The sequence below is a fragment of the Quercus lobata genome, chromosome 2 (genome assembly GCF_001633185.2).
Source record: "Quercus lobata isolate SW786 chromosome 2, ValleyOak3.0 Primary Assembly, whole genome shotgun sequence".
Taxonomy (NCBI): Eukaryota; Viridiplantae; Streptophyta; class Magnoliopsida; order Fagales; family Fagaceae; genus Quercus; species Quercus lobata.
The window spans coordinates 69,560,250-69,583,728 of record NC_044905.1 but is presented as its reverse complement, the minus strand read 5'-3'; the positions used below and the strand labels follow the sequence as shown (position 1 = coordinate 69,583,728).

General features: G+C 44.2%; 1 protein-coding gene across 1 annotated transcript; it reads left to right on the top strand.

The window, feature by feature from the left end:
• LOC115969458 (putative F-box protein At1g26515) lies at positions 1-10,079 on the top strand. The gene is made up of 2 exons (XM_031089120.1): positions 1-1,014; positions 9,927-10,079. The coding sequence occupies exons 1-2, from the start codon at positions 1-3 to the stop codon at positions 10,077-10,079; spliced, it is 1,167 nt and encodes a 388-aa protein (XP_030944980.1).
• Positions 10,080-23,479: the final 13,400 nt, after the last annotated feature.

The following is a 23,479-nucleotide window of genomic DNA, read 5'->3' as shown; positions in this document are numbered from 1 at the left end:
ATGGAAGGAGGCAGCAGTTACGATTCTCTCCCACATGATATCATCCTCCATATATTCTCATATATATTCTCACGGCTTCCACTGGATTGTGTGTTCAGATTGAAGTGCGTGTGTAAGGCATGGTCTGCGTTAATCAGTGACTTCGAAGCTTTACACTTGAAGCGCTTGAGGGAAACATCTCGTGGGATCGTCTGCTTGCACACCCATCGTGATTCTCCTGATTCTGGTGATTGCAAGATTTCCTTTGAAATACGTTCTTTACAAGTAGGAGGTAGGTTTAAGACTCTCTTGAAAAAAGAGGTATTTAGATCAAACATGTACTCGCGGTACTGGAGTATCGGCCAAGTACATTCCTTGGGCGGTTTGATCTGCTTGAACGATGGCCAAGATTTTGATGTATTCAATCCCACTACAGGAGAGTTTGCTAGTCTCCCACCTTGTCCTCGCGATGCTTTTCCAGCTTTTCCAGATTCGCGAAGGTCTGTTATATTATCTGGATTTGGATATTGTCCTCTGACAAAGCAATATAAAGTATTGAGCATCTTTCACTATGTGTATGGAGACGTGTTTAATCAGACTCCACTTTCTGGCTTCAAGGCTGCAATAATAACCGTGGGTCGTTCGAATTCATCATGGAGGATTATTGACATCCCATCGTCCTATCCTTTTTCTAATAATATAACATTCTGTATTAATGGTACTTTCTACTGGTTGAATTACTCCAAAAATCAAAATCAATATCAGTATCATCACATTACAGCATTTAACGTTAGTGATGAAACATTCCAAGAAATCGGTCTACCTCCACAAGTTGACATGCGCCCTTCAAAGACTTTGGATTTGGCAGAACATGAAGAAGGGAGGTTGTGTTTAGTTGACTTCGTCGAACACAATGGGGAACACTTAGATATATATATCATGCTGGAGAATCTTCAATGGGAATTTCGATTTAGAGTCTTTTTTGAGGATTTCCAACAATATGAATATGATGCTTCTGACTCATATCCAGAATGTGTATCATGCCTCAGGATAGGGAAAATACTAGTATTTTCAGGCGATGCACAAAGATGGTATTTATATGATATCAAAAGCAAAGCTCTTGAATTTTTTGATCTCAGAAGCACTCCTCCTAATAATATGTTCCGAGGTGTTAGTATTTTTGAAGAAAGCTTCACCCCTATCTGTAGGAGCTAAGCAGGTATACATCCAAGTCCCCAAAACCAAACTATTTTGTCTTTCAAAATGTAAAAAAATAAAGAACACCCAATGTGAGAAAAGGAATCCATATTGCCAAGATTTCTGTAATTTTGTGTTGAATAATCATAATAGAATTTTTTAAATTTTTTTTATTATATTTAGGCATGTTTATGTTCTCAAAAAATAGCTTAGAAGAGTATTACCAAACATGCCCTTAGTATTGGAGCGTAAAACCCTCCAATTGCTATTTTACACCTCACCCACCAAAAACATCCTTTATCTGGTTGTCACATAACTGTAAAATTGATTTATTTATATTATTTATTGGTATAGTTTATATTATTTTTGAGTTGTATGTAAAGTATAGTTTATATTATTTTTGAGTTTTATGTAAAAATAAAAATTGAGATGTTGAGTGAGTTGTAAAATGGATAAAATAAATTGTAAAATGGGATAGTAAAATAAATAAAGTTTTGAGAATCTAAAATAGATACTTAAAAATAAAAAGTAGATACTTTTTGCATCTGGATGCGAAGAAAAGGACAATAGTATGTGTAGGGACACGATTCTTTTGCGGCCCAATAATGATGTTGGGCTCGCACATGAAAGATCCCTCACAATATGATTTGTAGAGAGTGGGCTTGAAAAGCTTGCCTTTGGTCACGGGGCGATGTTCCGGTCTTGATTTTAGAGGAATTCCTGTAGAAAAAGGAGTTGGGTTTGAACATTTAAGCCCTACAGCGTCGCATCCTATGGGGTTGGGCTCCTCGGACTTGATCCGAGGATCATTAAGGTCTTACCCTGGTTACCCAACGGTGGGTTTTTTCTATGATGTGCATGTCTCATTAAGGTGTTTTCCCCATGGAGTCTCTCTTTCTGGAGGTAGGATCAGAGCCCTTCTCCAGATTCACTTACTTTTTCTTTTATACTAGCCCGCGTTCGCTGTCCTTCGTCCACGTGTAGGGTCAACCTTTACAAGACTGATATTTGTCCCATCAGTCCAATCCCAGAATTGTTGGGGATGGTTGATAAAGCTGAAGAATACGGCTCTGTTAGGTGCAGAGTCTTATCTGGGAAGGGTAGTAAGGATAACTTTCCCAAGATATTTTAGATATCCTTACAAATTTGTTCCTATATCTCTTTTTTACCCCTCTTCTCAATGGAGCTTTGGGTCTGCCGAGAACTAAACTGTCCTCGGCTGCATCTCCGGGCCATAACATTTTTTGGTTTGGGCCTTTGGACTCCCCGTGAGCAAGTGGGTCTGGCCCATAAATTATTGGGCCCCACAATAGCCCCTCAAAACCCTACTGTCCAACATCCTGGTTGGAGTGGGGGGTTTTGGTAATACTAAACCTTTATTGTGACTCACTTAATTCAGCCTTTGACTGACGCTGGCGACTCTTCACCTGCCCAGGAAGTGTACCGGTCCACAAGATGCTGCTCTTAATTTCTTCATGATGCGCCTATGCCGTTTGGTTATCCGAAGCGCGTCTTTAATATCTTCCCTTTACAAGACCTCCCAGATTTAACGGTTATCGATGGTGTGGGGGAACGAAACGGGTGTATTCTTGTTTGCAGATTTCCTTGGAGATCTGACACATTAAATACTCTCCCCTTCGTCCCCTATATAAAGAGGAGAAACAAGAGTTGTTTCTCCCACAGATGAATCCCTTTAATCCCCCCAAAATTTGAAACCCTTAGACTTCTTCCGGAGTTTACTTTTACTCTCCGGTTATACCTTAACCTGAGATACACTCACCAAAGTAGTAAGCAATGAAAAAACCATTCCCCTCCCAGAAACACCGTGTCCTAACGAAGCTCGAAATGGCTCGGTCAGGGCAAGGATAGCGGAGACTCAAGACTTGTCTCGCCTTCCTTTCAGCCAAAATCCAAAGCAGGGGCTCATCACGTCAAACTCTCGGCGTGACTGAGTCGAGAACTCCCATCATCATAACCAACCGCTCTCTTACGAGCATACCTAATATGGCCCCAGTGTGTTAGGAGTCAGGAACGAGGCAGGGACTAAGTGCCTCTGCTTCTTCCTCTCTTTGTTCACTGGTGCCCCCCTCCGCCCCCCTTTCTTAGTCTTCCCAGCACCAGATCCATCCTGGTACTTTCACTTGTCCCTCTTTTGCTCCTTTCTCTTTCTTTTCATCTCTTCCCTCTTCTTCTCCTCCTTCTTTTACTCATGTCCTCCATCTTCCTCATTCATCCCCTCCATCTTCTTCATTCATCTCCTCCATCCTCTTCTTCCTTCTCCTTCATCTTCTTCTTCCTTCTCCTTCATCTTTTTCCAAAGAAAGTTCTTATCTTAATATGAGCAATACTGAGGCAGAGATTGGAGAGACTTTGAAGACGAGTTTAAAAGACACCTGACTATTCACTGATCTGTACTGCGGATGTTACCGTTGCCTCGGCAGTTTACCTTTTGTATAGGCTTGTTTGAGCCCCTCTTTGTACGTTGTAATAATTTTTCATATTAATAAAAATTGTTGTTATTTTATTTCGCATGTTCTGTCTCTATGTTTTTATAAATTTGCAAGCGCTGCTCGGCACAATAATATAGCATTTGAATCAATGACGACTAAGGCCAAAATACTTGCTAATAAAAAGATGTCACCATAACTTTAATAAAGTTGTTTGTCATAGTAATGCGCACCTGTGAATAACGATACTTGCCCGAAACAATGCCGAGATTAGAACTGGATGCTTTATGCGGTGTAGGAAGTAATCATTCGAAGACATATCACCCGCAAAAATGAACAACCCCCTTAGGCTACCGAATAGTGGAGCGTCTCGCCATCATCCTAGCACTCTTACTGGCCTTAACATTTTGTGGTATTTGAGCCGAGGACTTTCCCATCCGGGTAGTTGGTTTCCCCATAGGCTTGAGTCCTAGGACCATGCAAGGCCTTGGTTATGTCCAAAACTTCTCTTTTTTTTTTTTCTTTTTTTTTTTTTTTTTTTTTGGAGTACTTGGTTTCCCCATAGGCTTGAGTCCGAGGACCATGCGAGACCTTGGTTCTGTCCAAAACTTTTTTGAGTACTTGGTTTCCCCATAAGCTTGAGTCCGAGGACCATGCAAGGCCTTGGTTCTGTCCAAAACTTCTCTTTTTTTTTTCTTTTTTTTTTGGTATAGGCTTGAGTCCGAGGACCATAGTTCAGTTTCTCCCTTTCCTCAGGTGTTTCACAAGGTGCCGAGCAGGAGGTTGTCCTCGGCAACGGCTATCCCTCGGCGTGGGCCGTAGTCCCTGGGCCCCCATGCAGAACGGGCCTGGGTCGCGAATTTACTAGGCCCACAGATTAAGAGGTATTTCCGTAGTCTTTGGTCACGCGGTACTTTTTGGCGTCCCAGTGTTCGAGGTGTGCCTTCACGAGACTCCTTTAATCTCATGGTTGCAGATGGCGTTGGAAATCGAGCCGGGACATTTTGTCTGTAGCGTTCCTTGGGACGCTGCGTGAATTAAATGCCACCACCTTATCTTTTTAAATAAATAGGAGAGAAAGTTGCTTTACCTACGCACAAGTCCTTCAGTTTTCTCCCTTAGTATATCATGTTTGAGGCGAGGGTTGGGGAAAAGGAACTCTCTCCGCCACAGAGGCGCCGTGTCCTCCTGAGACTCAAAATAGTGATGTACGGGCAAAGGAGGCATAAATTCAAGAGAATATTCCGTTTCGACAGAGGGGAAAGGGTGTTTCTCCCTCTTTTAGTCAAAATCCGAAGCAGGTTCTGTTCATGCCAGAATTTTGGTGTGTCAGAAGAAAGATTCTCCGCCATCAGCGCCTCTGCCTTGTTGCAGGCAAATTTTTGGTGAAGGCTCCTCAACTTCCGGCTCCCTGCATCTTTCCTTCAGCGATGTGAGGCTCAAGTTGGGTTTCATGCACCTTTTCTTCAGCTACGCTAGCCTGAAGCTGGGCTCTCTCTGCACCCTTTCTTCGACGGTGCAGGCCCCAAGCTGAGTTCTTTTGCTGCCTGAGCTATGGGCATGCAAAAGCATTGAGGAAGAACCAGGTCTTGAAGCAGTAGCCAACCCCTCCTCTGTGCTACCTCCTCGGTTTTATCTTATTCTCTTGTATCTTTCCTTTTCAATTATGTAGTGAGCTTTGACGTAAGCTGATTCCAGCTTTTCATTGTACGCTGTACTATTTCTTTGTTTCAGTAAAAAGGGAAATTTATTTACTTGTTTTGAATACTATTCTTTTTGCAACACTATTTTGTGAAAGGGTGTGCTCCATGTGTGTGTTTCTTCAATGATACTTAGAACGGGAAACCTTGAAACGTAATTCAACTAATTCTGATTTATCAACACTACCAGGCATTACGACGATAATTCATAGTAAGTTAAACTTAGGAAACTAACCGAGGTAACAATTGAATATTCTGTGATAAGTACGAGAATACCGTCCGAGAATGATAATCTCTAAATAATCCATCCGAGGGGTTGACTGAGCAGTAGAGAACTCAGATTGTTTTTCAGGCGACATATTGTTCTATATCGCATCGATCCCTTTGGTGCTGCAGATCCGAAAGCAGACTTGAGAATCCTCGCAATTTAGGAACTAACCCAATTGTTAGTGGAGAGTTTCCCTCAGATAAATCCCAAAGTCCATGTAATGTAGTTTTTCCTTACAAGTAGTTGGTTTCCCCAAAGGCTTGGGTCCGAGGACTATGCAAGGTCCTGGTTTTGTCCAAAACTTGTGATTTTTTCTTCTTTGTACTTGGTTTCCCCATAGGCTTGAGTCCGAGGACCATGCAAGGCCTTGGTTCTGTCCAAAACTTGTGATTTTTTCTTCTTTGTACTTGGTTTCCCTATAGGCTTGAGTCCGAGGACCATGCAAGGCCTTGGTTCTGTCCAAAACTTATGAGATTTCTTTTTTTTTTTACTTTTTCCCCATAGGCTTGAGTCCAAGGACCATGCAAGGCCTTGGTTCTGTCCAAAACTTATTTTGTGCTTGGTTTCCCCATAGGCTTGAGTCCGAGGACCATGCAAGGCCTTGGTTCTGTCCAAAACTTACGAGATTTCTTGTTTTGTACTTGGTTTCCCCATAGGCTTGAGTCCGAGGACCATGCAAGGCCTTGGTTCTGTCCAAAACTTGCGAGATTTCTTGTTTTGTACTTGGTTTCCCCATAGGCTTGAGTCCGAGGACCATGCAAGGCCTTGGTTCTGTCCAAAACTTGCGAGATTTCTTGTTTTGTACTTGGTTTCCCCATAGGCTTGAGTCTGAGGACCATGCAAGGCCTTGGTTCTGTCCAAAACTTGCGAGATTTCTTGTTTTGTACTTGGTTTCCCCATAGGCTTGAGTCCGAGGACCATGCAAGGCCTTGATTCTGTCCAAAACTTGCGAGATTTCTTGTTTTGTACTTGGTTTTCCTATAGGCTTGAGTCCGAGGACCATGCAAGGCCTTGGTTCTGTCCAAAACTTGCGAGATTTCTTGTTTTGTACTTGGTTTCCCCATAGGCTTGAGTCCGAGGACCATGCAAGGCATTGGTTCTGTCCAAAACTTGCGAGATTTCTTGTTTTGTACTTGGTTTCCCCATAGGCTTGAGTCCGAGGACCGTGCAAGGCCTTGGTTCTGTCCAAAACTTATTTTGTACTTGGTTTCCCCATAAGCTTGAGTCCGAGGACCATGCAAGGCCTTGGTTCTGTCCAAAACTTACGAGATTTCTTGTTTTGTACTTGGTTTCCCCATAGGTTTGAGTCCGAGGACCATGCAAGGCCTTGGTTCTGTCCAAAACTTGTGATTTTTTCTTCTTTGTACTTGGTTTCCCCATAGGCTTGAGTCCGAGGACCATGCAAGGCCTTGGTTCTGTCCAAAACTTATGAGATTTCTTTTTTTTTTTTACTTGGTTTCCCAATAGGCTTGAGTCCGAGGACCATGCAAGGCCTTGGTTCTGTCCAAAACTTATTTTGTACTTGGTTTCCCCATAGGCTTGAGTCCGAGGACCATGCAAGGTCTTGGTTCTGTCCAAAACTTGTGATTTTTTCTTCTTACTTGGTTCATTTTTCGACCATAAGCCCTTATACCAAGGCGGGGAAAGTTGGCTTGAGGCCGGAAGCCCCTAGAGATGCCCGCGCCCTTGGCACTGCAAGGCGTAGCCCCTAGCAGAAGTTTATGCCGGAGCAACAACTGTATGTCGCCGGAGACGGAGCAAACCCCAGGAATTTCCGCTTGCTAGAGAGTTGACTCCACCGCCACCTGTGCCAACGCGCAAACTTTCCCACAGACGGCGCCAATTGTAGGGACACGATTCTTTTGCGGCCCAATAATGATGTTGGGCTCGCACATGAAAGATCCCTCACAATATGATTTGTAGAGAGTGGGCTTGAAAAGCTTGCCTTTGGTCACGGGGCGATGTTCCGGTCTTGATTTTAGAGGAATTCCTGTAGAAAAAGGAGTTGGGTTTGAACATTTAAGCCCTACAGCGTCGCATCCTATGGGGTTGGGCTCCTCGGACTTGATCCGAGGATCATTAAGGTCTTACCCCGGTTACCCAACGGTGGGTTTTTTCTATGATGTGCATGTCTCATTAAGGTGTTTTCCCCATGGAGTCTCTCTTTCTGGAGGTAGGATCAGAGCCCTTCTCCAGATTCACTTACTTTTTCTTTTATACTAGCCCGCGTTCGCTGTCCTTCGTCCACGTGTAGGGTCGACCTTTACAAGACTGATATTTGTCCCATCAGTCCAATCCCAGAATTGTCGGGGATGGTTGATAAAGCTGAAGAATACGGCTCTGTTAGGTGCAGAGTCTTATCTGGGAAAGGTAGTAAGGATAACTTTCCCAAGATATTTTAGGTATCCTTACAAATTTGTTCCTATATCTCTTTTTTACCCATCTTCTCAATGGGGCTTTGGGTCTGCCGAGGACTAAACTGTCATCGACTGCATCTCCGGGCCATAACCTTTTTTGGTTTGGGCCTTTGGACTCCCCGTGAGCAAGTGGGCCTGGCCCATAAATTATTGGGCCCCACAGTATGTAAGTTAGAAAATAATTTTCTTAAATTAATTTTTTGTAGTTATCTTTGCAGAATGAGTAATGTCATAGACTATGTTTCACAGAAATGACTTTCCTATTGGATTTAGAAGGATCTCACTTGAGGAAGGATCTCATTAATTACTATTTTCTCTCACAAAGCTAATAAAATCTAAATGGACTAAGAGAAATAATTTTATTTTCAAGAATTGTGGTAGTTTTTTTTTTCTTTTTCTTTTTTTTTTTCAAAAGTAACACACACACACACATATATATATATATATATATATGTTAAATAAATTGTAGTTGCACTTAAGACTATTTTTTTTTCTTAAGAAACAAAACCGGCTTACATGTCGTGGAGATATTTGATGAAATCAAGAAAAATGAAAAATTATTCATTTCATATGTATTTTTTTTATAAATCATAGATAAATGGTCAAAACTTAGATACAATGTCTTAAATAGTACAACAACTGATAATAACAAAATCCCATCTTTATATATATATTTCCCTTCCCTGGCCCGTGAGAAAAGAGATGTGTAGTTGTGTTCTTCTTCAATTCAAATCTCTCCAACTTCTTCCCATCCTACACGTTCTCTCTCTTAGAAAATTTCTTCTTATTGTTGTTTCTTTTTTTACCGTCTCCAAGAACATTTGTTTATGCTATGGTACAGTAACCATCTGGTTTGAACTCTATTTGGTTCCCAAGAAAGCATAGGAAAAAAAAAACTATTGAAGGATGGTAGTTTTTATTAAATTTAGATTTCTTCTTGTGAGATTTGATGGGAGAAGTTAGAAAGATTGATACAAACTCATGGGTAGAACTCACTCTTAAAAATCGACCGACTTGTAAGAGAATGGTGCCCAAGGGCTTGTATACACATGATTAAACTAGTACTTAAGTCATGTGAGACACTTATATTGTAACAAAAATCTGAACTGAAGCCATCTAGTTTTCTTCTTCAATGATTTAGTGGCTGAAATTTAAGATCTTCTAAGCACTTTTTTGAATTCACAGTTTCCATTTGATTTTCTTTTGTCTCGATCTCTGATTTACTTGCAAATCAAAATCCCCCACTTACTAAGCTATTAAAATAGACAAATGGCTAAAATTTAAGAGAGAAGTTTAAGAGTATTGTATCTAAGTTTAGCCCATAGATAAATGCAAGGCAATTGTGTGTGTGTGTGTGTATTTTTTTTTTTTCCTTTCTTTTATCAATCATTTAAGCCTTGTTTTATGGATTCTAATTAGTTGAACTGGTAAAAGTCTCTTGTCATCAAATAAAAGACCTAGAGTTCAATTCTTGCATACTCCAAAAACTAAGAACAATCTTTAAGAGTGGACATCATAGATTAAAAATAATTATTAAAAAAAAACGTGTATTATAAAAAATAAAAGATATTTTAGGTAGGTTTTTTTTAGCAATAATTTAATGAGTCATTTATGATATCAACAAAGGAAATATAAATAACAATATGATCAAATTTTGGTATATGATTGAGTGGGATGGATTTTTCTAGAAAAACTCATGAGAAAAATGGGCTTTTGTTCAAGATGGTTGGATCTAATGATGGTATGTGTGAGAACAGTTTCCTACTAATGAAGTCCAAGATGGCTGGTGGGATGGGCTTTAGAGGCCTAACCTTGTTTAATGATTCTTTGCCAGAAAAACAAGCTTGGAGGGTCCTAAATAACAAGGATTCTCTCTTTTACAGAATCTTTAAAGCTTCGTTTTTCCCTATTTGTTCAGGTTCCTATGTATGGAAATCTATCTTACAGTGGTATGATTGGAGGTATTTTTGTGCCTGAAGAAGCTAATGCAATTAAGAAAATCCCTTTGTCTCTGGTTGTGGTGGAGGACTCTCTTTTGGCCTATGGAGCAAGATGGGAAATACACATGTAAATCAAGCTATCGATTCTTGAAGGAAGAAGCTACTCAACATCATAAAAGAACCACCGGGCTTGGAGAAGGACTTATGGAAAGAAATCTAGGATTTAGAATATCCAAATAAGGTGAAGAATTTGATCTGGAGGGCTTGTATAAATTCTTTGCCAACGAAGGGTAACTTAGTTCGACGAACTATAATTTCATACCCAACTTGTGATTGATGTGTAGCAACTACAGAGAATCCATTGTATGCCCTCTGGTCGTGCTTCGAGCTTTATATAATCTAGACAGCCGAGAAAGTCTCGGATTTTCGAAGTCAAGTATATTTCCAGGATTTTAAAGCCCTCACTGCATGGATTCTGAAGAATAACAAAGCACCTGAACTTTTTGCCACGACAGTTTGGTCTATCTAGAACCAGAGAAACCAAGTTCATCTCCATTAACCTAGTTGCCCCACGGACCACCTAGCTCAAGTAACTAAAGACAGATATGAGGAGTTCAAAGCATTGTTGCCACCAATGAAGCCGCGACAGCAACAACATCGAGCAAATTGGCTGCCACCCCCGAAGAATTATTTTAAGATTAATTATTACAAGGTTGTTTTTGCAAAGGTGAACTGTGGGAACCAAGGATGAGACTGTTGGGCCTTAATTCACTTGGGCTCACAATTTATTTGTAGTGGGCTTAAGGATTTCCTACTCTGGGTCGTTCTCGGCAGAGAGACTCAAAGCAACGCTCAGTATCTTCTTCTCCTTTGACTGTTTTCTCTCTATTTTTTTGAACCCCCTCTTCCTCCCAAACTTCTGCTATTTATAGCTAAGGTTAGTGGTGAGATTACGATTTCAACCTCCGTTAGTGCTATTGAAGGTCCAATATTATCTGATTTGAGTGGGTATTTAGGTGAGAGTGGGGTGCAACAATTATGGCTTTAGAACTTGATTCCAGCTTAGTCGATAGTGCTCGGTAATGCTGTTTACCGAGCATATCATGATTTTCCTAAACATGGTTCATACGCTTGTTCGGGAAAGCTTATGCCGAGCACTTATCAGAATTCAAGGCCCAAAATTAGTTTTTACGCTAAGGCAGATCCAAGAAGGGCTTAGGGCAATGGGGCTGTTCCCGTTGGGCTTGGGCCCAAGGACCTATATGGGTCTTGGGATCTCGGTGCCGTACATTAGCCCCCCCTTGATTCATACCCGGTTGTCAGGAAGAATCAAGGAGCTGGCTGAGCCTTTTGACCTCGGAGATTTTTATGGCCTGGGAGTCGTGGTTACGGTTTCTCATTAATGCTCATCTCAAAAGACGTGCCCTTTCGCGACGCCAGGTACAGTTGTCATTATTACCTGACACTTCGAGAACCGGAGCGGCGCTCGTATCGGTTACGTTTGGCATTCGCAGGGCCGTTCGTAAATCGTGCCCATTTATTGCTTGATTAAACGTTTCTTTGCCCCATTTTCTGACTCTATAAATAGTTCCCCACAGAACATTCTCTCATTTTTCCTCCACCTCTGATATTTCACGCTTACTCTCTGCCGACCAACTCTCTGTGCGCTTACTCTCCTGCCCAGTGTTCCCTTCCTCCTTAGAACCCAAAGTAAGTTTTTCTTCCCCTTTCTATTCCTTCAGCTTATTTCTTCAAGTTCCCTTTCATAGCATTAGGTGTTATAGATGGGTTACTCTTATCTTCTAGAGTCCCCGGATGCCTTGGCCACCTTTAGGAGCACATTTAGTATTCCCGATGACGTGGATGTGGCTTACTGCCACGAGAGTGATATTGCTCTCCACCGAGGATTTGGTACAGCCTTCTTTCCTCTGATGGCAATTTTAGAAGCCGGGGTTAGGTTCCCCGTGGATCCCCTTTTGACCGATACACTTAGGTACTACGGGCTGTGTCCCGACCAGCTTTCCCCCAACTTTTACCGGGTAGTTAGCTGCATCAGTAGGTTGAACCATACCTTTGATTTACAGTTAAATTACCATGACATTAACCATATATATAGCCTCTGTGGGAACAAAGCTTCCAACTATTACCTAAAGACACGAGATAATCGGGTACGGCTGATATCATGCCTACCTGATTCGAACAGGAACTCCGCCGGGGAGTTCGTTCGGGTGCGCGGCAATTGGTTTACCGGGGACGTCCCTTACCCCCTTTCACGGCGTGAAGTGGGTTTGTACCAATCCCTTGATCTAATTGTTTTCCTCCACTTTTCCTTTTCTTTTTATTGAAGTAAATCTTTATAATCAGATACTGATATGACACTTGTTCTTTTGCAGACGGCAAAGTGTTTGTTCCGGACATCAGAACCGTCCACGCCAAGGATTTGAACTTCATCCTTCGTTCCGAGATATACGTGCATTGGGACGGACAACTCCGAGCTTCACACCTGATCCTCGGAATAGAGCCAGTTTACTCCACCTGGCAAAACTTTAAGCAGGCACTTCTAGTTGACAATCCCCTGCTGTCATACATAGACGTCCGGTACGCGAACTTCTTGCCACCGAAACTTACAACCGGGGAGGCGAGGGATTTTGGACGGCGCTTCACCTGCTCGGACGAGCTACCCCCTTTACGAGACGAGTCCGCGGAACGGGTGTCTCGGCGCCTTAGAGAGTTAGCCGACGAAGCTATCCAACAAGAGGGCCCTGTTCAAGAGCAGCCGCAGCCCGAGAATCCCTCAGCCGAGCCTCAGCAACCAGTGGTTGAAGCAGCTGCCTTGTTGGTTGAAGCTATCCAACCCGGCGGAAGGATGGTGTCAAGAAAGGTCATGACCATTGACCGTTTCGTGCCCGGTGCACCGCAGCCCAACCCGCCCCCACCTTCTCAGGGCCGGGGCCAGGGGCCTCAGCCTCCACCCTTTTCTCAGGCTAGATGGGCCCGTAAGAAATAAAAGGTAACCGATCAACCTTCCACGGGCCCGGGAGATGCTGCCGTCCAGACTCCTCCCCAGCCAACAGGGGGGATCGTTATCCGTGAGCCGCAGACCCAGGCTGGTACGGGGGTTGCGTCCTCCTCCCAAGTGGCTCCAGCATGGAAGCCCAAGTTCTTATTGGACGGCAAGCCATTGCCTTCAACCACCTGTGTTCGGATGTGGGAGAAAGGCGAGGGTGGCCGTATTGCCCAGACTCTGGCCGAAGGTCTTCTTCTTCCTGAGGACGTGCACGCCTTCGAGGAGGGATCTGAGGAGTCTGTAGGGCGCCAGTTAGAGTGGCACGCCATTGCGGTAATTATTTAGTTTATTTATTTCTTCCCATACATTCACTTCTGCTTCCTTATTAACTTTTGTGCTTGCTAGGCTGCCCAACTGGCTCACATAGTGGCTGGCCGGGTACGGGATCTTGCCGAGGAAGTTGAGCGCGAAAAGGGGGCGCGGGAGTCAGCGGCCAAAACGGCCAAGGAAAAGCTAAAGGTAGCTGAATCCGCCGAGAAGAAGGCTGCTGCTGCGGAGAAGAACAGGGCATTGGCGGAAAAGAGATGTGCGGAGCACTTGACTAAGCAGAATGAAACGGAGGTCAAGCTAGCTGAAGCCATCAGCCTCAATACTTCCAATGCCGAGGAACTGGCTGACCTTAGGGCAGCCCTGGCGGCCTGCGAGCAAAAGTGGTACAACGAAGGCTTTGCTGATGCCGAGAGATCTGCAGAGCCGGTAGTGGCCCAGGCTCAAAACCTGGGTTTTGAGGGCGGGTGGTTCGCCGCTCTCCAAGCACTGGGAGTTCCAGAGGATTCACACCTGAGGGACCCCGGCCAAATTCCTTTTCCTAGCCCTGTTACTGCCGTGTAGGATCCCCCGGCTGCTGTTGATGAGGAGGAAACGGCAAGCATGAGGGAGCTGGTTGAACAAATTGACGCTCATGCCGAGCCAGAGGACATGGAAGCCACCAGCATCCCGACTGTGCAGGACCTTCTCGGCGAAGACTCCCGTTTCCCTCTGACCGACCAGCCAGAAGTGACGAACCCGGCCCGACCCTCCAGCTGATTTTTTTTTTTTTTTTTTTTTTTTGCAGTCCTTTTATGCTTTTACTTATTTTTATCGCATTTCCAAATTAATGGTTTATTTGCCTATGTCACCGGGATGTGGTGAACGAACAATTACCTTTACTTGTTGGATTGGTAAACCGTTTTCCTTTTCTGACTTTCGTTTTAATCCGTTGAATGAATTTCTATCTATTTGTATGTTTTGCTTGGATTGCCAGTGTTTTGGCCGTTTAATGGAATGATACCCTCAAAACCTATTGCGCAGTGCTTTGGAGAATCCGAGAGCGCCAATGGATTCAGCGTTTGTAAAGGGTTAGGGTTCCCGTATGTTCGGTGATTGTGATTCTATCGAGGGTGATGTTCTTGTTTTTTTATCCTTTTATTCCTTAGTGGTGATAAGGCTTTCACCCGCTCGGCGAATTTAGCTTAACCGAGAGCCAGGTTTTTGTCCTTTGTGCTTTTAGTGATAAGGTTTCAACCTGCTCGGCGATTTTAATCGAGCCGAGGGCCAAGTCTCTGTCCTTAGAGATTTTAGTTATAAGGTTTTCACCTGCTCGGCGATTTTAATCGAGCCGAGGGCCAGGTCTCTGTCCTTAGAGATTTTAGTTATAAGGTTTCCACCTGCTCGGCGATTTTAATCGAGTTGAGGGCCAGGTCTCTGTCCTTAGAGATTTTAATTATAAGGTTTCCACCTGCTCGGCGATTTTAATCGAGCCGAGGGCCAGGTTTCTGTCCTTAGAGATTTTAGTTATAAGGTTTCCACCTGCTCGGCGATTTTAATCGAGCCGAGGGTCAGGTTTCTGTCCTTAGAGATTTTATTTGTAATTCTCTTGGTGTGCAGTTACGGAACCAAAAACAGTATATACAAATAACTTCATCATAATCTTAATTTTAGCAAAATACAAGTTCTGCCTTACACGGATGGTCATGCGTAGAACTTCTTTAAGTTGTTGGCGTTCCACGGCCGAGGAAGCGGCCTCTCGTCAAGGTCTTCCAAGTAGTAGGCCCCTGCACCAGCGATGGCTATAACTCTGTACGGTCCCTCCCAGATTTGAGCAAGCTTCCCTGCAGCTATGTCTCGCATGTTTCCCACGACTTTTCTTAGCACCAGTTCTCCGGCACTGAATTCCCTCCCCTTTACATTTCGGTTGTATTTTTGGGCTAGTTTCTACTGATACTCGGCAAGCCGTATGGTCGCGGCTTCCCTGCATTCTTCTAACCAGTCCAAACGCTCCATCATCAGGTCGGCGTTCTGGACGGGGTCAAACCCTGCTACCCGTGCACTGCATAAGCTTACCTCAGTTGGTATCACAGCCTCTGCTCCGTACATCAAAGAGAACGAGGTCTCACCCGTGGATCTTCTGGGGGTCGTACGGTAAGCCCATAATACATTGGGTAGCTCTTCTGCCCATCTTCCTTTCGCCCCGTCCAACCTTCTCTTGAGCCCGTTCAAAATAGTCTTGTTCACTGCCTCAGCTTGGCCGTTGCTTTATGGGTAAGCCGGGGTTGAATACTTGTTCCTGATGCCGAGTTCGCTGCAAAAGGTCTGAAAAACTTTGCTATCGAACTGTAGTCCATTGTCTGTTACTAGGGAATTTGGCATCCCAAACCTTGTGACTATGTTTTTCCATACAAACTTTTTCACGTCAGTATCCCGAATATTTGCCAAGGCCTCGGCTTCCGCTCATTTTGTGAAGTAATCTACAACCATCAATACAAAACGACGGTTCCCTGTTGCTCGGGGGAATGGTCCGAGGATGTCAAGCCCCCATTGCGCGAACGGCCATGGGCTGCTGACAGGATTTAGACGACCTACAGGCTGATGGATCAAAGGGGCGTGCTTTTGACACTGTTCGCAGCTCCGAACATATTCAGCGGCATCCTTCTGCATCTGTGGCCACCAAAACCCCTGGGTCATCGCTCTGTGTGCTAAAGATCGTCCCCCAACATGGCCGCCACACACTCCCTCATGTAGCTCGGTCAGAAGCTCTCTAACTTTCTCGGGATGTAAGCATAAAAGGTAAGGGCCTGCAAAGGACCTTCGGTACAATTTGTGGTCCGAAGACAGCCAGTACCGGGGAGCCACCAGATGAATCTTATTAGCCTCGTCTTCATCTTCCGGAACTTTATCCTCGGCAAGGAAATCTATAATCGGGTTCATCCAACACGGATTGGCTACTGCTACCTTCGCAACCCCTACTCTGGCTTGGTCAGGAATACTCTTCACACTGATACTTAGCTCCCTTATAAGTTCTATTGTGACTAGCCATGGTGTGTCCTCGGTAGCCGATGAGGCTAACGTGGCGAGTGAGTCGGCGTGTTTGTTTTGTGACCGAGCTACCTGGGACACCTTTACCGTTCCGAATTGATCGACAATCTGCTTGGCCGCACTTAGATAAGCTTTCATTCGAGAGTCCCGAGCCTCGAAGTCACCTGTGATCTGATAAACAACCAGCCGAGAGTCCGAGTAAATCTCAACATCTTTTGCGCCTAGATGCAATACGACCCTCAAACCGGCCAGTAGGGCCTCATACTCGGCTTCATTGTTTGAGGCTTTGAATCCCAATCTGAAGGAGTGTTCCAATCGTATGCCCTCAGGGGTGATTATGACAATACCAGCCCCGGCCCCCATAGCATTTGAAGCGCCATCCACAAATACCCTCCACGGGCGAATTTCTGCACTACAGATTACCTTGCCGTCGTTCTTGGGTGTGAATTCTGCGATGAAATCTACGAGAACCTGTCCCTTCACCGAGCTTCTAGGTCGGTATCTTATGTCAAACGATCCCAACCGAGTCCCCCATTTGGCAATTCGGCCTATGAAGTCTGATCTCTTTAACAGTGACTGTAATGGATACTCGGTGAGGACGAACACCGTATGAGCCTGGAAGTAATGTGGCAACTTCCTAGTGGCGTGCACCAGGGCTAAAACTAACTTCTCCAGGGGCAGGTACCTTGTCTCGGCATCTACCAAGGTTTTGCTTATGTAATACACTGGCATTTGTACTCCTTGGTCCCTTAGTAACACAGCACTTACGGCATGGTCGGTGACTGAGAGGTACATAAACAAATCCTCCCCGGGCTCCGGGGCCGTCAGCCTTGGCGCCTTTGCCAAGTATTCTTTCAGCTCTCGAAAAGCCTCATCACATCCCTCGTCCCAATGAAACCCCTTCCACTTCTTCAGAAGTTGATAAAACGGCCGGCAGCAATCGGCAAACTTGGAGATGAATCAATTTAGGGCGGCTAACATTCCAGTGAGCACTTGCACCTCCTTGGGATTGCTTGGTGGTTTGAAGCGGTTCACGGCCTCTATTTGGTCGGGGCTAGCCTCTATTCCCCGAGTAGAGATCAGATAACCTAGGAACTTGCCAGCCCCCACACCGAAAGTGCACTTCTCGGCATTCAGGCGCAATTTATGCCGCCGTAGTATCTCGAATACTCCCTGGAGGTCTTCCGTATGCTGTGACTCTTTTCTGATTTTTACCACCATGTCGTCAATATATACTTCAACCGTACATCCAATTTTTTCTCGGAACATTCTCGTCATCATCCGCTGGTACGTGGCCCCGGCGTTCTTCAATCCAAACGGCATGACCTCGTAGTGATAATTTGCATTCAGGGATATAAATGCTGTCTTTTCTCGATCCTCGGGCTCCAAGGCAATCTGGTGGTAGCCCTGGAAGGCATCCAGGAAGCTCATCCTCGAGTGCCCATACGTGTCGTCTACTGGTTGGTTAATCTTGGGCATTGGGAATGGGTCCTTGGGACACGCCCTGTTCAAGTCTGTGAAGTCCACACAAACTCTCTATTTACCGTTCTTCTTCTTCACTACAACAGTGTTTGCTAGCCATCTCGGGAAGAATATTTCTTTTATGACTCCGGCCTCCTTCAGCCGCTGGACCTCCAGGTTTACTGCGTCGACATGTTCCTTTGATGCAGTTCTCGGTTTCTGCTTCTTCGGGGGAAATGATGGGTCCACGTTGAGTTTGTGGACAATGAACTCAGGATCTACGCCGGGCACTTCATATGAGTTCCATGCGAAAACATCTACGTTCTGCAAAAGGAACAACAACATCTCTACCCTTTCCCGGTCATTCATGCTTGTACCTATCTGGAAATACCTGTCAATATCTGGAAGAATTCTAACCTTCAATACCTCCTCGACCACGTCCGCCCCCGTTTCCCCTCGGGGCTTCTGTAATTGCTATGAAGTTTCTTTCTTGGCCTGTTCAGCTTGTCCAAGCTGTTCATTTTTCCATCTGACCGCGGCGACAAGACACTACCTCGCCACTTGTTGGTTCCCCCTCACCTCGGCAACTCCATACTCAGTGGGAAATTTTACTTTCACGTGGAGGATGGACGGAACAACCTTCATGGCGTGAATCCATGGCTTCCCCAGGATTGCGGTATACAGTGAGAATGATCGGACTACTATGAAGGTAACTATAACTCCCTTGCCTTCCATGTCCACCGAGAGAGAGATTTGTCCCTCGAGAATTACGACTCTCCCGTCAAATGAGACCAGCGACGTGTCATATTTCGCCAAATCCCGGGTCTTCAATCCGAGCCCTTCGAAGAGGTCTGGGTACATGACGTTAGCCCCGCTCCCTTGGTCGATCATTACCCTCTTCACCAGGAACCCGCTTATCCGGGCTGTCACCACCAAAGTATCGTCATAAGGTTGGACCGTTCCTTCCAAATCGTCTTCTCCGAACGAGATGGTCAGCCGTTCAACTTTCTTCTTCTTCTCGGCTGAATCTCCTCCCGTGCAAGCCACTGTTAATACCCTTTTTGCTGCTGCCGTTCCTCTTGGTGCAGCATGGATGACTTCGATTACCCCAGTGGAGGCGGGAGGGGGTTCCTTTTCTGTTGGACGCCCTAGCCGGCTTCTCGGTCAGTGGAGTCTACAACAAACTCTTTCAGGTACCCTGCCTTTACTAGCTGCCCAAGATGATCTTTTAATACCTGACACTGCTCGGTGGTGTGTCCTTTGTCTCTGTGATAGGTGCAGTATAGGTTTTGGTTCCTCCGAGACGGGTCGCCCCACATTTTGTTTGGCCACCTGAAGAATGACTCGTTCTTGATCCACTCCAAAATTTTGTGCACGGGTTCTTTAAACGCCACATTAACCCCTTCGATTTGCACCTCTGGTTCCTGCATTCTGAAATCTTTTTTGGGTCTTGCCGGCACAACGCCTTGCCGAGATCTCCCAAGTAACGGAGCTTTCCCCCTGCTCTGCAGCCGATCGTCCTCCAGGCGTTTGTACTCCTCTATACGTCTCATTAGTTGCCTCATGTCCTCAGGGGGTCTTTTCCTCAACGACTCCCGTAATTCAGAGTCTTCGGGGAGCCCCATCCTGAAGGTGCTTGCCGCAATTTTCTCATTCCCTCCACCAATCTCGTTGTAGAGTTCCCAGTATCGGCTGGCATAACTCCGAAGGGTTTCTCCGACCCTCATCTTTATGGAAAGTAGCGCGTCAACCGGCTGTTGCACTCGGCTGCATGTCACGAATCTACTGCCGAACTCTTGAATCAGCTCGGCGGAGCTATGTATGGAGCATTTCCGTAACCCATTGAACCATCTTAGGGCCGTTGAGCCGAGACTAGAGGGGAATACTTTACACATCAATGCATCATTGTGTGCAAGCAAAGACATCATGTGGATGTAATGACTGACATGCTCCACGGGGTCTGTCTTCCCCTCGTAGGAATTGAATGGCGGTCGCGTGAATCTGCTCGGCATAGGGGCCCGTTCAATCTTGTCGGAGAACGGCGACTGGGCAGCCATCCATAAGGCTCGGCTCATGGAGTCCATGGCGGCATTGTGGTGCTGCCGTTCCTCCGGCGATTCTGACCCTCGGTCATCGTATCCATGCGACCGTGAACGGTCCCGTTGATGACATGTCTCCCGGGAGTGCCGGTGTGACTCTTGAGAGCGTGATCGGTCTCGAAATCGTTGCGTACCAGATCGGCTGGAGCCCTCCTCGCCCCGATTTCTCCTTTGCTAGGGGTTCCGATTCCTTTCTTGGCGCCGACCCCTTGGTTCCAACTCCAAATCCATTACCAATCTGCGCAACCGCTCCAGTTCTCGGTCTCTATCATCATACTGCCGATGCGCCGAGACGCCTGAAATCGTTCGGTGTGTCTGGGCCGACCCTTCTCCCAATCCGGACCTTTCCTCTCCTCTGGGGTGCTCCCTATCCTCCCGCCTTTTCTGCCTTCTCTCCCTCCAGGTTGATCCCCGAGAAGATCCTATGAAGCTGCTCGGCGCACGCCCTCCTGATCGCTCCTCAGACATTTCCCTTCTTTGAGTCTCAGTCGAACCACAGTTTCATAGGAGAGCCCCACGGTGGGCGCCAATTGTGGGAACCAAGGATGAGACTGTTGGGCCTTAATTCACTTAGGCTCACAATTTATTTGTAGTGGGTTTAAGGATTTCCTACTCTGGGTCGTTCTCGGCAGAGAGACTCAAAGCAACACTCAGTATCTTCTTCTCCTTTGACTGTTTTCTCTCTATTTTTCTGAACCCCCTCTTCCTCCCAAACTTCTGCTATTTATAGCTAAGGTTAGTGGTGAGATTACGATTTCAGCCTCCGTTAGTGCTATTGAAAGTCCAATATTATCTGATTTAAGTGGGTATTTAGGTGAGAGTGGGGTGCAACAATTATGGCTTTGGAACTTGGTTCCAGCTTAGTCAATCGTGCTCGGTAATGCTGTTTACCGAGCATATCATGATTTTCCCGGACACGGTTCATACGCTTGTTCGGGAAAGCTTATGCCGAGCACTTATCAGAATTCAAGACCCAAAATTAGTTTTTACGCTAAGGCAGATCCAAGAAAGGCTTAGGGCAATGGGGCTGTTCCCGTTGGGCCTGGGCCCAAGGGCCTATATGGGTCTTGGGATCTCGGTGCCGTACATGAACAAATCAAGTATTGGAGTTGTTATCCGGGATAACCAAGGGTTGGTTATTGCTTCCTTGGTTCAACAACTATCCCAAGCCTATCAAGCAGTTGAGGTCAAGGCCATGGCAGCAAGTAGAGCCCTCAAGTTTGGTTTGGAGTTTGGCATACATTGGGCTATTTTAGAGGGAGATTCGGAGGTAGTATTAAAGGCCTTGGAAAACGAGGAATCAGGGTAAGCGACTTATGGGTTATTATTTAAGGATGCTAGCCTCTTCTCCAGTGACGACGCCACGTACAGCTCAAGGTGTTCCCAGGAACACCCTGAACTGAAAAAAAAAAATTATATATAATAATTAAAAAAATTTTATATATAATCTGTATCGAGAACTCCCTCAATCACAAAATTAGGAACACTCTCAAATTTTAAAATAATATAAATAAATAAATAAAAGCCAAACCCCAATACAAAGCAATTAGCAAATCACTCAATCAGAAATCAAACCCACAAACCAAACCCCAATACAGAGCAGAGCAAACCCCAAACCCCAATACAAAGTAGACCAAACCCCAAACCCAATACAAAGCAAACCAAACCCACGGTCATGTCGCTCGCAGCTCGCTCGTCTTCGTCATCGTCGTCGTCGCTCATTGCAGATCGCCCCTCATTGCAGATCGCTCGATGCTTGGTGCTCCCTCCCTCATCGCAGATCGCCCCTTATCGCAAATTGCAAAGCTGCTCCAATGCTCGGTGCTCGTGCTCCATCCCTCAAGGTATTTCTCTCTCTTTTTCTCTCTGACTCTCTCTCTCTCTCTCTCTCTCTCTCTCTCTCTCTCTCTCTCTCAGTCTCTCAGTCTCTCTTTCTTTATCTGAATCTGAAATGAAAACTACAAAATGAAAAATGCCATTGAGAGTGTCTCTCTTTATTCTTTAACTCTCTCTCTTTTGAAATAGTCTGTGATTGGCTGGCCTTTACTCTTTAGCTTTATTAATAATTTAATATTTGCCTATTTGCCTGTTTTTTGACTTTTTAAATTTGGCTTTATCTTATTCTTATCCATTGGTGTTGGTCAATGTGTGATGGTGTTGGTGAGATACTGATTGTCTTTTATTGTAATGTATATTGTGATTTGTGATTGTGAAATTTTCTGATTGGCAACTGGCTATTGTGATTGAGGGCATTAGGCATGAGGCTTGTGCTTGTCTGTTAAGTGGGGTAGGGGTAGATGGGCACATGGGGCCGGGTTACACTACTTTAATTATTGTGCTGCACATGGGATGTGTAATGTGTACCGCACATGGCTGGCTACACATCTTAGTGTAAATGTGTAATATGCACATGAGACTAAACAATATAACAAATTAAAGCAGTATATCACCCTAAAAAAAAAAAAAAAGCAGTATAATTAATGACAAACAAATTAAAGCAATATAGTTTATTGTTACGCTAAACAACAATAATTAAAACAGTATAATTAAACAATACATTATAAAAGACAAATAAGTTAAATTATGTTAGACTAAACAACAATTAATAATTTTATAATTAATGAAATAACAATATAACAAATTATAGTTTATAAAAGACAAACAAATTAATGAAACAACTAAACAAAAATTTCAAATGTAGCTTGGTTGTGTATGTTGAAAAAGATGTAGATTGTAGCATTAATAATGAGACTATCATGCAACGATTTCAAAATATGAAAACTCGTAGAAAGCAATTGTAAACTTTATGTATTTGCCTGTTTTTTTATTGTTGTTGTTGTCAATATATAAATTTTTTTTTTTATTAGATTGTGTAATTTGTGCTTGTTGAGGAATACCCTAGAAAAAATTCCTGAAGTCGCCACTGCTCTTCTCTAGTTCCTTTTCCACATTGTCTCACTCTCATACTAAGAGAGATGACAATAAAGCTACTCACAGTTTGGCAAGATTAGCAATAAATTTTTCAAACTGTACCATGTGGTTGGTGGATGTTTCCCAATCTTTGAATTTTGTTCAAGCCAATATGGCTAATTTGAGTAAATAAAGCTGATAGTCTTTCTTCTCTCTTTATATGTGTGTGTGGGGTCAGAGTTACCTATAAAATAAAAAATGACAACATTTAGTTACAAAATTGGCTATAAACTTATGCTACAATCTTACTCAATATCTTTTTATTAGAGATTAATTTTGACAAATCCACCATTAGATTACATCTTCATATTATATCCTCCATACTTGCAAAATTTCTAGAAAGTTAAAAACTGCTCTAAGAAAATTGGTTAAGAAAATAAGTTTAGAAAATTTTTATAGGAAAAAAAAAAACAACAACTAACCTTTTTGACAAATTTTTTTATTTGCCATAAAAGTTGTATTAAAATTTTTCTAAATTCTCTAAGAACACCCATTAACTGGATCAGTACTACATTATCATTTGTGTGGGTTAAATAGTCCAAGTTTTATTATGGTCAAACTAATTGTTGACCCACACAATGTGTGAGAGAATTCGATATTCTTTAAAGGAATATAATTAAAAAGTACAATGATATTACAT